The sequence below is a fragment of the Lissotriton vulgaris genome, chromosome 7 (genome assembly GCF_964263255.1).
Source record: "Lissotriton vulgaris chromosome 7, aLisVul1.2, whole genome shotgun sequence".
Classification (NCBI taxonomy): domain Eukaryota; kingdom Metazoa; phylum Chordata; class Amphibia; order Caudata; family Salamandridae; genus Lissotriton; species Lissotriton vulgaris.
Window position 1 is genome coordinate 1,206,861,602 of NC_141695.1, and position 13,068 is coordinate 1,206,874,669.

The 13,068-nt window shown below is 42.8% G+C and overlaps 1 protein-coding gene across 2 annotated transcripts in view; it reads left to right on the plus strand.

Moving 5' to 3' along the window:
* The window catches only part of LOC147703193 (dynein regulatory complex subunit 11-like), a 404,962-nt gene that overhangs the window by 257,939 nt on the left and 133,955 nt on the right, over positions 1-13,068 (plus strand). For both annotated transcript variants that reach the window (XM_086931729.1, XM_086931728.1), the window contains one exon: positions 11,096-11,188. In XM_086931729.1, the coding sequence (XP_086787855.1) occupies positions 11,096-11,188 (93 nt within the window). The remainder of the gene's footprint in view (positions 1-11,095; positions 11,189-13,068) is intronic.

Genomic DNA, 13,068 nt, shown 5'->3' on the forward strand with positions numbered 1-13,068 from the left:
AGAAGCGATAGAGGGGTAAGGTGGGAAAACTGAATAGGAGCCAGTGTGCAGGATGAAAAAGACAAGTAAGTAATTGAGTGAGCTATGTAGTGGTTGGTAGAGAGTGACAAAGGAGAGAGAAAACTAAGAGGGAAGTCGGAGAGATGAGAGAAGAGAGTTGAGAATAGAGAATTTTGGGGGAAAAGGCGGAAGGAGAGTGGAAAAAAAGTAAAGTTGGTTAGAATAGAGATAAGAACATAAAATTAAGAAGAGAAAAAAAGCACAAGAACAAATGGAAAGCAGGGTGGGAGGTGAAGCAGAAAGAAGGAGAGTGACCAAGTTTAAGGTGTGTCTCCGGTGGATGCCCAAGAATAATGGGACAGCGGTGCAAGTTAAGCTCCTTGATACATCCTATGGCTATTATGGGACAAAACAGAAGTCCTCATCCTAGGCAAATCCCCTTCCGCATGGGACGACTCTTGGTGGCCGGAAGCCCTCGGAAAAGCACCCATCCCGACAGACCACGCACGAAACCTAGGCGTCATCCTGGATTCTTCACTATCAATGAACAGACAGGTCAACGCCGTATCCTCTTCCTGCTTTAACATTCTTCGCATGCTCAGAAAAACATTTCGCTGGATCCCCTCCGAAACAAGGAAAATAGTCACCCACGCTCTGGTCACGAGCCGACTGGACTACGGAAACACCCTTTACGCAGGTACTACCGCAAAACTCCAGAAGAAACTACAACGAATCCAAAACGCCTCAGCCAGGCTCATATTAGACATCCCACGCAACGAACACATCTCTGGTCACCTTAAAGACCTCCACTGGCTACCCGTCAATAAGAGGATTACTTTCCGACTGCTTACCCACGCACACAAATCACTCTACGACACCGGACCAGAGTGCCTCAACTCCCGACTGTCCTTTTACACCCCCTCCCGCCAACTTCGCTCTTCCAGCCAAGCCTTCGCCACTGTACCTCGCATCAACAAGACCACCATGGGAGGCAGATCCTTCTCCTACCTGGCTGCCAAAACATGGAACTCACTCCCCGCTTACCTTCGCCTCACCCAGAATCACCTAGCGTTCAGAAAGCAGCTTAAAACGTGGATATTCGACAATTAATCCTACCCCCCTTCCTAGCGCCTTGAAACCCTCTGGGTATGTAGTGCGCTATATAAATGTTATGACTTGACTTGACTTGACTTGACTTGACCTTTGCATCAAAGACAACGGGATAAAGTGTCAGGTTGCAGATATACATTTATTCTTCTGCAATCAATTAGTACACATTTTAAGTTAATAGATTAATATTTGCTGATCTACCAACCAGTTAATGCACGTTATAGAAATTCACTTATGATTGGTTCAAATCAAAAAAAGGTGATTCAACCTGGCTGGTTTGATAAACCCTGCATGGAAGCCAATCGATGTCTGAGAGTTTCTCTCAATAAAGCCCCCATAATCAAGGCTGACATTATTAAACTGCGGGCAGAATCCAAACAGGCTAGTTGAGGAAACAGACCATCATAAATTATACCTAGGACAGTTTAATCAGGGCAGACATAACCTAAGACCTTGGGGGACTCTGGAAAATAGTGAATTCAAGCAATCCTTTCACATTACAGTGTGATAGCTTGGGGACCAATATCCGAACCAATAAGTGGGTTGGATGTTTTAGGGCTTTCTATTGCCTGGCATTACAAGGGCAAACTTTAGAGCCAGCCCAGACCTGTAATTTCCCATTAATGGTAGATTTCACCTTGACAAGGTCTAGGCCACCAAAGTCCATCCAATAAAGCTTCTGGGCCAGATGGGTTCCCAGAGGACCCGTACAAGTCTAAGCCAGAGTTCTGGGGGCCCATTATCTCTGATGCACTGGATTGTACTTGACCCTTTCTATAGGGCCATCCACAAACTTTTTGCCTTTTACCCTCTGTTTTCTGAACTTGTGTTTATTGGCTTTTAAGACTCTACACACTTTACCACTGCTAACTAGCGTTAAAGTGCTTGTGCTCTCCCCATTAAAACATGGTAGAATTGCCATATACCCAATTGACTTATTTAAATTACTAGTAAAGTGGCACTACCTTTGCCCAGGGCCTGCAAATTAAATGCTACTAGTGGGCCTTCAGCACTGATTGTGCCACCTGCTTAAGTAGCCCTTTAAACATGTTTCAGTCTGCCATTGCAACCTGTGTAAGCAGATTTTAAACCACCATGTCGGCCTGGCAAAATAAACCGTTTGTCAGGCCCCAACTTTCTTTTTTATACATATATGTCACCCATAGCAGTGTTGAATTTGTAAAATAAAAAAAAAGTGCCATGGCTCTTGTAAGGAGGCCACTGCAGCTTGCACCATACATTGCTCCTGCAATGCTGCCAATTGTAGTAACAACACAACTACTAACCATCACACTCCTACAAGTGTGATAATTCAGACTATTTCAGTCCTCTAAACTATTAGAATGGCTTGGATGGCAGGTAATAGGCATTTTTTATATATATCTATTTAATAATTAACCTGTTGTTGTGTCACCTCCAAATTAGCCAGACAGTGTCACCATGTGACAGACTGTCAAAAGTACGGGTGTTGAATATTAAGTGTAGGTGCCGAGCACCGAAAACCACTGGCTCAAATTAAGCACTGCCCCATAGGGTAGGTCCTGGACATCCCAGAGGGCAGGGTGCAGTGTATTTAAAAAGTGGACATGTACGTTCTGGTTTTGCATGTTGTGGTAGTGAAAAACTCTTACATTTGTTTTTCACTTCTGCAAGGCCTACCTCTTCTGTAGGCTAACATTGGAGTTACCTTATTGGATCTAATAAGCAACAATATCCAAATGGGAGCAGTTAATCAGTTTATGTTTGGTATCTTTGGAATTGTAATGAAAAATCCTCTCTTATGATGAAGTCTGATTTTAACTTAAAATTGGAAAATGCCACTTTTAGAAAGTTGCAAGAAAAGCAATTGATGGACAGAATGCTGGACAATGCAAACATTCACCCCAGTCACAAGGATCCGGGTTTAATCCATCATTCTTTTGCTCACCACACCACCCCAGTTTGTACCCAGCCATATGCAAAACAGTCTTGACCCTGTTGCTTATGGGAACAATCCAGATCGAACTGCCAAGCCAGGTCCTCCCTGAACCGGAAACAAGCATCCTGGGACTGGTTTCAGGGCATCACCCTTGATCAGCCAGGCTAGCTTGAATCCATTGGTCTGAGCACAGTACCCACGTCTGGGCATACCCCCACTTAGGGCGACATATGCAAAAGAAACAATTGATGGACGGAATGCTGGACAATGCAAACATTCACCCCCAGTCACAAGGATCTGGGTTTAAGACATCATTCTTTTGCTCACCACATGAGAAAGCTGGCATTTTCCTGCCTTAGCCATTTAGTACATGTAGCCTGCCTCTGGATCACTGTGTGTCACTGACAGTTTAGCTTTGTGTATTCCTCCTAGAAAGCCACGCACAGTGGGGAGCTTAGGTGTGCCTGGATAGACCATCACTTGCAGAATGGGAAGAAGGAGCTGGACATCCATACTTACACATGAATAGGTTGTGTTCTGCCTCCACACAAAGGGCTGCATACTGCCTGTGTTTAGCCTGGAGCCAGGGAAGGCAGGAAACCAAGGGACTTTAAAGAGACTTTGCTGAAGCTTCTCCTACCTCCCAGAAGAAGAGCACCAGGTATAAACATTGGACCCCAGGTACCAACTCATCAATGCACCTCTGGACCTGTGGATACTCTGTCAGGAAGAAGGACTTTTGTGCTGCTGAAAGGGTTAGTACTGTGCTGGACTGCTGTTTTGGACTGTTGCCCTGTGGTTCTGATCTGTTGCCCTCCTGCCTGGGCGAGGCAGACTGGACCTGCATATTTAAACCCAGGACCCCATAGTGAATCCAAGGGCTAGTTTGCTGGCCTCCTGATAAGAAACCTCAGGGACATAACAAGCTTCCAACAACCTTGAACCTAGCACCTGGACTCTGCCATCTGAGAGTCCTGCCCTCCCAAGTTGTGCCACAGCAGTCCTGGACTTGTGGAATTGGGTCTGAAGGTGCCCTGCCAAGCCCAGCTGTGGTCCTCACTGAAACCAATACGAAGTGTCACGAACCACCACTAAGACTCGCCGCACAACTGCCAGCTTCATTGGAACTGGCCCAAAGTGACACAAAGCTATGCCCCACACCTCACTGGAAACTAAGTGACGCAAAGCCTTGTTGCACCGCTTCATCTGCACCAACACCAGAGTACGCAAAGTAATGCAGAGCAATGGCGCGCAGGGCGCACACCAGGATTTAAGGTACTGTGTTCAGCAGACCTAAGTGGGTCCCTGTAGCGAGTCCCCGCTCCATCATGCATCATGGTTGGCCTGAACTTGTGACTTTGTTCTGGTTCGGCGCCACCAGATAACCACAGTTGGCGCTATTTTATCCTAAATCTTTAAAATTGCATATCTCCGAATCTTCTGATTGGATTTTTGTAATTTCAGTCTTGTTTTATTTATTAAAATGTACTCTACTTTTCTAAATTGGTGTGGGATTTTTCTTGTGCTGTATTTTAACTTTATCACTGTATTAAATACTTTACACATTTCCGCTGAGTAAGCATGACTTCTCTGTTCCAAGCTACCAGACAGTTCTGCACAGAGTAGTTTGGGGTTTCCTTGTGCCTCACCCTGACAAAGATTGGGGTTGCTGCTTGAGTAGTGTTTCACCCCTAGCTAGTACCCAATTTTTCACACCCTAAGCTCGGCAGTAGGCTCTAAGGTACCGGACTCTTTGCGTACCAGAGTCATCGTCCTGGTATTTGAAAAAGGAAATTGGGTTGGATCCTTTTTGTTATCGGACGATCTCTCTTCTGGACTATAAGATCAAAATTGTTGGTTGCATCATCTTGCAGAGGATGGTGGCCTGGATCAAAGCCTCAGAGGTCACGCCACCCATCCCGTACAGATTCAGGCAGGGACTCAGCACCCAGGAGTAGTGCCTGAATCTTATGATACTCAAAAATAAATACACTATAGCTATGATGAGGACTTTATAGCTCTCTTTTGTGGACCTAAACAGTGCCTTTAACCAGGTTAATCAATCAACTCTCTGGAGGATTCTTGCTGAGATGGACTTTGTGCAAGACCTGAAGGATTTTCTCAGAGCTTTGCACAATGATTAAACAGCTTGAGTACATAATGGGCCTGTAGACGAAGTGATGGTTCAACAGGGCTCTGTGTTAGTACCCATGTTTTTGGTTCTCTTTGTTAATGGTCTAACTAGCCACCTCACAACCCTAGGCAGGGACATGCCCTTGGTGAAACCCTGCCCAATCCTGATTTACTATAGGCTGATGATGCAGTGTTTATGTCTCACACTACACTGGGTCTTAAAGGCTTGGTTGATAACCTCATTCAAAATATGGGTAAGTTATATCTGGAGACACATTTTACTACAACACATTATATGACCTGTGGTGATTAATTGCCTAAGATTTGACTGATTTATACTAAGTGCAAGACTAATGAGAGAGTAAATTACTTCTCATATCTGGGCATTTATTTTGATTCCTCCAGTACTTGAACTTTATGTTTGTCAGCCTGTTAGACTGACTAGGTTAGCTGGTTCATCTGGGTTGCTTTTTAACTTTGCCAAGAGAGTGGGGAATAAGCCGATACCAGTGCTATTAGAAATCTATAAACGGAAATGTTTACCCATATTAAGTTATGGTGCAGCAATTTGGGGATATCAAGATGCGAAATGTCTCCAAACTCAAGAAAACAGATTTAGCAGGCACCTTACCACCAAGTAGCCCTCATTACTTAATTTATGAAGAGCTAGGATTAAGATAAGTAAACAATCATATTACCTAGCCCCCATTTTATTGTGGTTGTCGCTATGGGCAAACAAACACGTCACCCTTAATAGGGATATAATTGACGACTGTCTTGCATGCGATTATGGACACAAAATTCCTTGGTTTAGATATATCAGTCAAATATCCAACAACCTAGGCAGGCCATATTTGTACCATGTGCCCTACCAGATAACAGAGGGGAGAAACTCTGCCTTCCAAAGTTTTATAGGGACATGATATCACTAAATAGAGAGACCAGTGAAATGAGTAAACCCCTTTTACATGAGTATGTTATCATTCATAGCACTCCTGTCATTGAGCCCTATTTATCAATGGTAAATAATGTCTTGGAAAGATTGCTGCTGACAAGATATCCCTTGGGTATCATTAGATGCCTCCTAGGTTTTCCTTTGGGACAATATGGTCCTGTGACCATCCCAGTTATGCCCCCGTAATGAAACTTCGGCCCAGTCGTTAATGCTTTTTTTTGTAAATATTGTAAGCCTTTTAGTGGTCGACACGTGTTACCAGTTCTTATAACCCTTTTTTTTAGTGTAAACCTGCTCTGTATTTTTTACAGATGTTATGCCGTCAAATGGCTTGTCAGTTTTCTTAAGTCTATTGCGCTCTTTCAAAATTCAATGCTATTTGAAGGTTAGAGTTTTATATATAATATTCTACCATTAATGTACTGCCCGAATTGGCTTCTGCTATTTTAAGACTATAATTTTATCAGCATACTGGTTTTTAAGCAGTGTTAATTATTTCTATATCTAAAGTTGAAAATCTTATTTGAATCCCGGGCAATTTTATGGGTAATTTTGTTGCCGAATAAAGGCAAAGATTTGTTTTTGCGAAATTAGGAACATGGATTGTCCTCATTACGTGCATAAGAAGAGAAGATATTCTTCCAGGGAGCACTCTCCCTCCTCAGAACCAATTCTGATCCGGTAGGAGCTGCACTGAAATCCTGTTGTGAAATTGTTCTCCCTCTGGCGCTACCTTAGAACTGGAACAAGCTTTTAAACAGGCTGTGTGTCACATTTTAGTAGCACTCCAGCCCTCTATCGCCCCCTGTGGAACATTTACAGGTTAGGCAACACATTCAGTGCCGGCGATCTTGGACCAATAAGGCTTCTGTCTCGGTTCCACGTGGGCCGAAATGGCACTGCTTTTATCTTCTTTCAAGTCTGTTGCTCTTGAGGCTAACAGACTAGTGGAGCTGTGGTGGCACCAAAGATTACAAGAAGACCAGTCTTCGTTCATGAGACCCTCACGGGTATGTAGTGCGCTTAACAAATGACTGATTGAAAGCCATCTTCCATGACAGATCTGATGCTACTAACTCCGATTGAAAGGTCGGCTGATTTTCTGGCAGGAAACGAGTTGCCACAGACGAAGAGTTAAGAACTGGAGTGCCTTTTCAGCAGTTTAAGCCTTATTTGGCTGTCGTTTGGAATATTAGTTTTTAGGAAAAATACCCAAAAAGGGATGATGGTGGCATCGAGGATCCTGCAAAATATTCAGGTGAGAGGTCACTAGAGCTCCATTTGGCTGGTGAGCAGTTTACTTTCCCAGCAATAGCACAAACACCTCAGCAGATATTACATTCTCAGCTGCAATCTGAGCAACAGAAATTAAATTTGTTTAAAAGCGATATTGTTAGGGAAATGGTCAGTTAGTAAAGACAGTTTTACCACATAATGAGGCCTGGCTGACATGATGAAAGGAGTGCGAGAAAAACTGCAACCTATTCCTGCTGTACTCAGATTTCCATAAAGAACAGCTCTTATGGACTTGCCTTTTTTCAGCACATGCAGTGATTGAAAATGTAATTGCTCAGGCATTATCATCTAAATAACCTCAGAATCCTTTCCTAAAGTTTTTCCAGGTAGGGATTCAAAAGGGCTCTCCTCTCTGGGAAAGAATATATTGCTTCTTGGAGTCTGGATGTTGAGATCTTGCAGTGCAACATGCCTCACCATGAATTTTGAAAAATAACTTATTTGGCTGTTTCTCACCTTTTTAAACCTGTTCTTGCCCCTTTTTCCGCTCTGGCAAAAGATCGATTGGGGCTGTAAATTAACTTAACAGTCTTACTAAAATACTGTGATCCTGTATTTAGCTCAATGGGATCTAGTGTGTTTTTATGCAGACATGCCTGAATTAGTCCCATCAACTTTTTAGTGATGTTCAGGCTCAAACTTCGGATATACCCTTTGGTGAAAAGGTTGACCATTATATGGAAATGTTTAAGTGCAGTGCTAGTACATAGGCTTCAGTTTTGGTCTCTCCTGCATGTAAAACCCTTCATTAGTACAGAAAGTTCTTTAGGGTGCAAGAACCAGATTTACAGACTTGTTTAATAGCTTGACAGATTGCTCCTCAGTTCTTTTGGCCCTGCAGAAGCAGAGACTCAGGAAGAAGACAGCATACACCAGCATCCTCTGCATTCACTTCAGCTACAATGTCAAAACTTCTATGTTTTTGCTTCAATACCCACATGTTACTGTGGTTGTGGGTCACCTGTGGTGTTTCTATTAGACAAGGACAGAGATCTCCTCAGACCAGCCAGTCCTTCGGATTGCAGAAATGTGTTTTACTACAAGCTTGATATGAGCTATGATTTTTCTTTTCCGTCTGTGAATTTCCACGCAGGTGATCCTAACTACTTTTGGATCTTGTGCTACATGTAGAGGGCCAACTGTGGACTCCAGATGCCGCACTGACCTCTTACTGTTCCCCAATGGTTGCTTTATATATCTGTATTTTTGTGGCGTGCATACACAACTCCTGTGCCCACCGTTGAGGGGTACAACCCGTGGCCGGGAAACAAAATTGTACAGCAGATGGAGTGGTGCACTACCAAAATGTTCAAGGATTAATAATGAATCTTGATCAGTTCCTTCGTAGAAAAAGTCTTTATTCATATAAATCCAAATGCATGAACACTAAACAATAGCCAACGCGTTTCGTTCTTGAAAGAACTTCGTCAGGGCTGGAAAGATAAACATAAATGACATACATGAGTGCTTGGACTGGTGCATTCAGAAAAAAACACAGTCCATCAATCACTGTTGCAACATTTGTAGACATACAGCAAAGGTTTGTGACAAACGTTGTCTGTAATTTTACATTTGAATGCTGAACTTCAAACTTTGGAGTTGGAAACTCCTTCATTTTATCCATTTAGGGCCATATGTAGGTAATCCAAATTTACAGATTCTAAAATACCGAATTTTACCGATTCAGTATTTCAGAATCCGTAAATGGAATGTAGGTATTGATTCGGTAAATTTTACCGAATCGGTAAAATTCGTAAATACCGCTTCGGTATTTACCAAATTGGAAATTCCCATTCAGTGCTATGGGCCTGGAGGGAAGACTTACAAGGGGGGCAGGGTGTCACATTGACACCCTGTTGCACCCCTGAATAGTGCATGGGTGCACATGTGGCACACATAAATGCCCTAAGGGCATGTATGTCTGCCACATGGCACAAATTTGCTTTTTCAAAGGTTTTCGATATTTACCACCAACTTTTAGTTGGTGTTAAATACCGAAACCTTAAGAAATGCACTCACTTGAGTGCTCCCTACATTAAGGATTCGGTAATTTACCGAATCGGTATTTTAAGGAAACAGTAATTTACCGATTCGGTAAATTACTGAATCCTTAAATTTGGCCCCTACATCTCAAATGCCCAATACCGGTCGGTAACATCCGGAATTCAGTAATTGCGGACGTTACCGACTGGTATTGGGCTACCTACATCTGGCCCTAAGTCTCTTGTTGACAAGATCGTCTTCTCCTTTCACTGTCCCTTTTTTGTTGATTACATGTCAGTCATTATCTTCTCCATTGACTTTTCATTCAGTGTCAACATGTTCACTGCTGATGTTTTCCTCGCTGATGACAACGTCCTCATTAATGGCGATGACCTCGTTCAGGGTGATGTTTTCCTCATCAGAGATAACCTTGTTGACAGTATTCTCATCTTCAACTGTGGTGCCTTGTTCGATGGTTCCCCATTACCGTTTTTGTCGACAAACCTGTCAATGCCATACCTTGGATGTGTTGTTTATTGCCCATTGACACTGAATCTTTCGTTGATATTATACTGTACCTGGCCTGTAAATATGACCCAGGGCCAGTCTCTGAAGAAAACTTAAGCCTTTTTACTTGGGTTACCACATCTATGAATGTATGAAAGATACAATGCTGGAGAAGAAATAAAGTGACATACCTGTAACTCCGGTTCCCTAGCATTGGTATCTTTCATAGATTCACATGCAACCCACCCACCTCACTTTTGTCAAGAGGCTTGAAATAAAGTACATTTGATTTAGAAAATCTTACAGTTGGAAGTCTCAAGGTAGGAGATCAGCTTGGAGAGATGACTTCTGATTGGCTTGAATTTGGGTCATGTATAATGTAGAGATAGGAAGGAAAAGTTTGGAAGTAAAACAATGTAAATAGGCGACGGTGTACATTGCTGTTTTGCTACCGAAGGGTGCACAGTCTGATGACGGGGATGAATTCAAGCATGTGAATCTATGAAAGATAGCAATGCTAGAGAACCTTAGTTACTGGTAAGTAACTTTATTTCTTCTTCACCCACAAAAAAACGTAAAATGTAGAGGTCCACTTGGCGCCCAGACTATCACGGAAAGATCATCTTCTAATACGTAGATGAGGACAGTCAGAGAATAGGTGCTGCATACTTGTAAGAAAGAATTTTGGTATTACATCTGACCATAACTTTGAAGTTCAACTCAGCATTCCCTCCTACTTCAGGGTCCTTTTAAGTTGTCATGTTTGGCTGCAGTGGGAAACCAGGTTATGAATCTATCTTAATTTTAACCTCCATAAAAAACGAATCCTAAATTATTTAAAGTTAACTTTCATAATTTTATTTACTGACCGGCAGATTCCTAGAAGTGCCACCCATTAGTTAGTATAATGTAGTTTGTGCATTATTTTCCTTATTTTACAACTCCACTATTAGGAATGTGGGAAGGGCATTCTTAGTTTTCTTTGGGCCAGGGTAAAGTAGGGCGCTTGGCTTCGTCTTGTGCTGTCTGATTCCACCCCTTTTTAATAACTACCTGATAATATCCTTTTCTAATAATATTGCTTAAATAAGACTGGAGTGCGTCCTTCATGCCCTTTGCTTACTCTGTGTTTACTCATTCCACACCTTGTACTGGTTTGCCAGCACCCCCTAATCCTGTTTTTAACTTCCCAGGTAGACGCCCTTATGAGGCAGGAACTTGAGACCTTGAAGATGGCTGTGGACCGAGACCAGAGCAAACCTCGGAAGGGCAAGAAAGGGGGCAAGGTCAGAATTTTTTGTACAAATCTATAAGATCTTGCCCCTCACTCATATCGTTGCTCAATAAGTCTACAATCAGTTTTGCATGGTATAGTGCTCTGTTACCTCCCACATCAATAAAGTGTCATCTGTACACAGTACTGGATTGTTCACTCATGCTCCAGTACATGCTTAATTACTCATGTCACTATACGCAAAGCTTACATACACTCCAACTTGTAGTCTGCAAAGCTAGCTTATGCTGCATAGTGTGTAGTGCACTCAACAACACACCTTAACCTACACATCACATGCAAACAGAGCATGCACTACACCTGCCATTAACACTCTGCATTTCATATCCCACTCTCACTCTGTAACACAGTTACCACTCACTACATTGCAATTTCCATTCTCACTTAGAAACTCACCTTCCACTTTTACTCAACAGTCACCAACCATTAACATTCAGGAGTACGCCTACTACTCACACTCAGCACCTCTTATTCCACCCACTAATGCCAAAGCACCTACTGCACCATATGTTGACTTAGATTTTGTAATACTCCCATACTCACTGCTATACTTACCCAGGACACCCACAACCTCATACACCACTCACATATACTATCAAACCTACCATTCATACTCTGGAGTACACCTGCAGCTCACACAGGTCTCTACACTTACCACTCAGAACTTCACCTATAAAACATACTTGGGGATTAATATTCCACACACAGCTAATACTACAGCCTCCACCTACAGTTAGCACTGCACAACTACTCCTACCCCCAACTTCCCAACTACAGCTGCCACACACACTTGAAAATACAGGTATCACTCTCACACCACTCCAGACCTTTGTACTCCAACCACTGCTTTTTGTATTTACACTACCCCCTGCACCCATTTCTCACATTGATTACCACTCTTTATGTTCTCACAAGCCACACAGTGTCCTACACTCATAGTCCAAACCACACACCACTCTAACGTTCCAAATCAACCCCTACTCCTATACAAAATGTTACCTTCATACTCCCCACCACACCTTAATCTCATGCTCCACCCCCTCACCATACTCTTCCCATACCCTAACCTCACCCTGTGTAACATATTCTGTTCCCACACTTGAAACTTCATCCCAAACCCTGCTTTGATTCTCTACACCATTTGCTTCTCACACTCCATACCATCCTCCCTGTCACATTAGAAACCATTCTTTCCTCATATTCCTTACACACCATATTCTTTCATGTAACACAATGCTCTCACACTGCACACACACTTCACTAATCCATGCCACATTCTAATGGCACAGTAAAAAACACAACTCACTTTCACTAGTACAGAGTCTACTTTGAGACTCTGTACATCACCACCTGTCAAAACCTACCATACAATGCTTTCATCGTCCATATCTTAAACTCATTCTACACCACACACTACTATGACACACCACATCACATCATTACATACCACACTAGTCTCTGCTTTCAGACTTGATCCCTCGTTACTACCCTCACAATGTACAACACCCCTGCTTTCGCCATAGAGAATCCTTTTCTCACATGCTACCTCACACTCTAGTGTCACAATTTACACCACACCATAACTCACACTCCACAGTAGTCTTCTATCACTCTCTCAATCACTCTCCACTGTCACACTCCACAGTGTTACCTCTCCTAATCAACAGCACTTCATAATTTCATATTCCACACCAAACCTCATGTTCGAGGCATATGTGGCTGTAGATACATGCTGTGCACAATCTTGCCATCTGGTGTTGGGCCCAAATGTATGCACATTGTTTTTCTTCACAGAAGTCTTTCAAGAAACGAGGGACCGTGACTCCTTCTCTTGCTGGTAGTGCACATGGTCATTGACTCCATTGCTAGTTT